This window comes from Penaeus monodon, chromosome 15 (assembly GCF_015228065.2).
Source record: "Penaeus monodon isolate SGIC_2016 chromosome 15, NSTDA_Pmon_1, whole genome shotgun sequence".
Taxonomy (NCBI): domain Eukaryota; kingdom Metazoa; phylum Arthropoda; class Malacostraca; order Decapoda; family Penaeidae; genus Penaeus; species Penaeus monodon.
The window spans coordinates 38,940,856-38,941,484 of record NC_051400.1 but is presented as its reverse complement, the minus strand read 5'-3'; the positions used below and the strand labels follow the sequence as shown (position 1 = coordinate 38,941,484).

Below are 629 nucleotides of genomic sequence, written 5' to 3'. Positions count from 1 at the left end.
GTGATGGCCTCCGTCAGGTTGGTGATTCTGAAGCCGAGGCGTTCGACCTCAGCCACAAGCGGGGTGTCGCGAGCGGCGTCCTCTGCCACGTGCAGCTGGATCTGTCGCGCCAGCTGCCGCAGCTCCGTCACGCGCTCACCCGACCACGCCGCCTCTCCCACCAGCACCTGCACGGACAAGGGCGGCGTTGAAAAAAACAATAGAAGAGAAAATGTCGAATATATTGAATGAGCTGGTGTCAAGCAGAGATTACCTAGATTCCGCTGATTACGGATACAAAATAAAGATGGATCGCCTTATCGTTTAAGATAAGAAAGAAATATAACAAATTCAACATAGGATAGACTGATTATAACATTACACTGTGTGGATTTAGTTATCGTGTGTGCGTTTGCTGTTTTAATGTGTGTAAGTGTACATAAATCTTAGCAGTAACAGACGTTCGTATTCGCATATTCGCCCCCCCCTAAAAAAATCAGAGGATAAAAACACAGATAAGAAAGGATGTTTATTTGAAGGGTTTGTCACCGGCAAGAACATGATTGTAAAATCCTTTCAACTCTCTATCTTTTTAGCATTGCTTTATCGTACCTCAATCGCTTTTATTCGCTTCCTGGAAGCCGAAGGCA

General features: G+C 45.6%; 1 protein-coding gene across 1 annotated transcript in view; it reads right to left on the bottom strand.

The window, feature by feature from the left end:
- The window catches only part of LOC119582025 (nesprin-1-like), a gene marked incomplete in the record, with an annotated part of 55,788 nt that overhangs the window by 8,409 nt on the left and 46,750 nt on the right, over window positions 1-629 (bottom strand). The window contains 1 exon segment of the mRNA XM_037930234.1: window positions 1-167. Within this exon segment, the coding sequence (XP_037786162.1) occupies window positions 1-167 (167 nt within the window).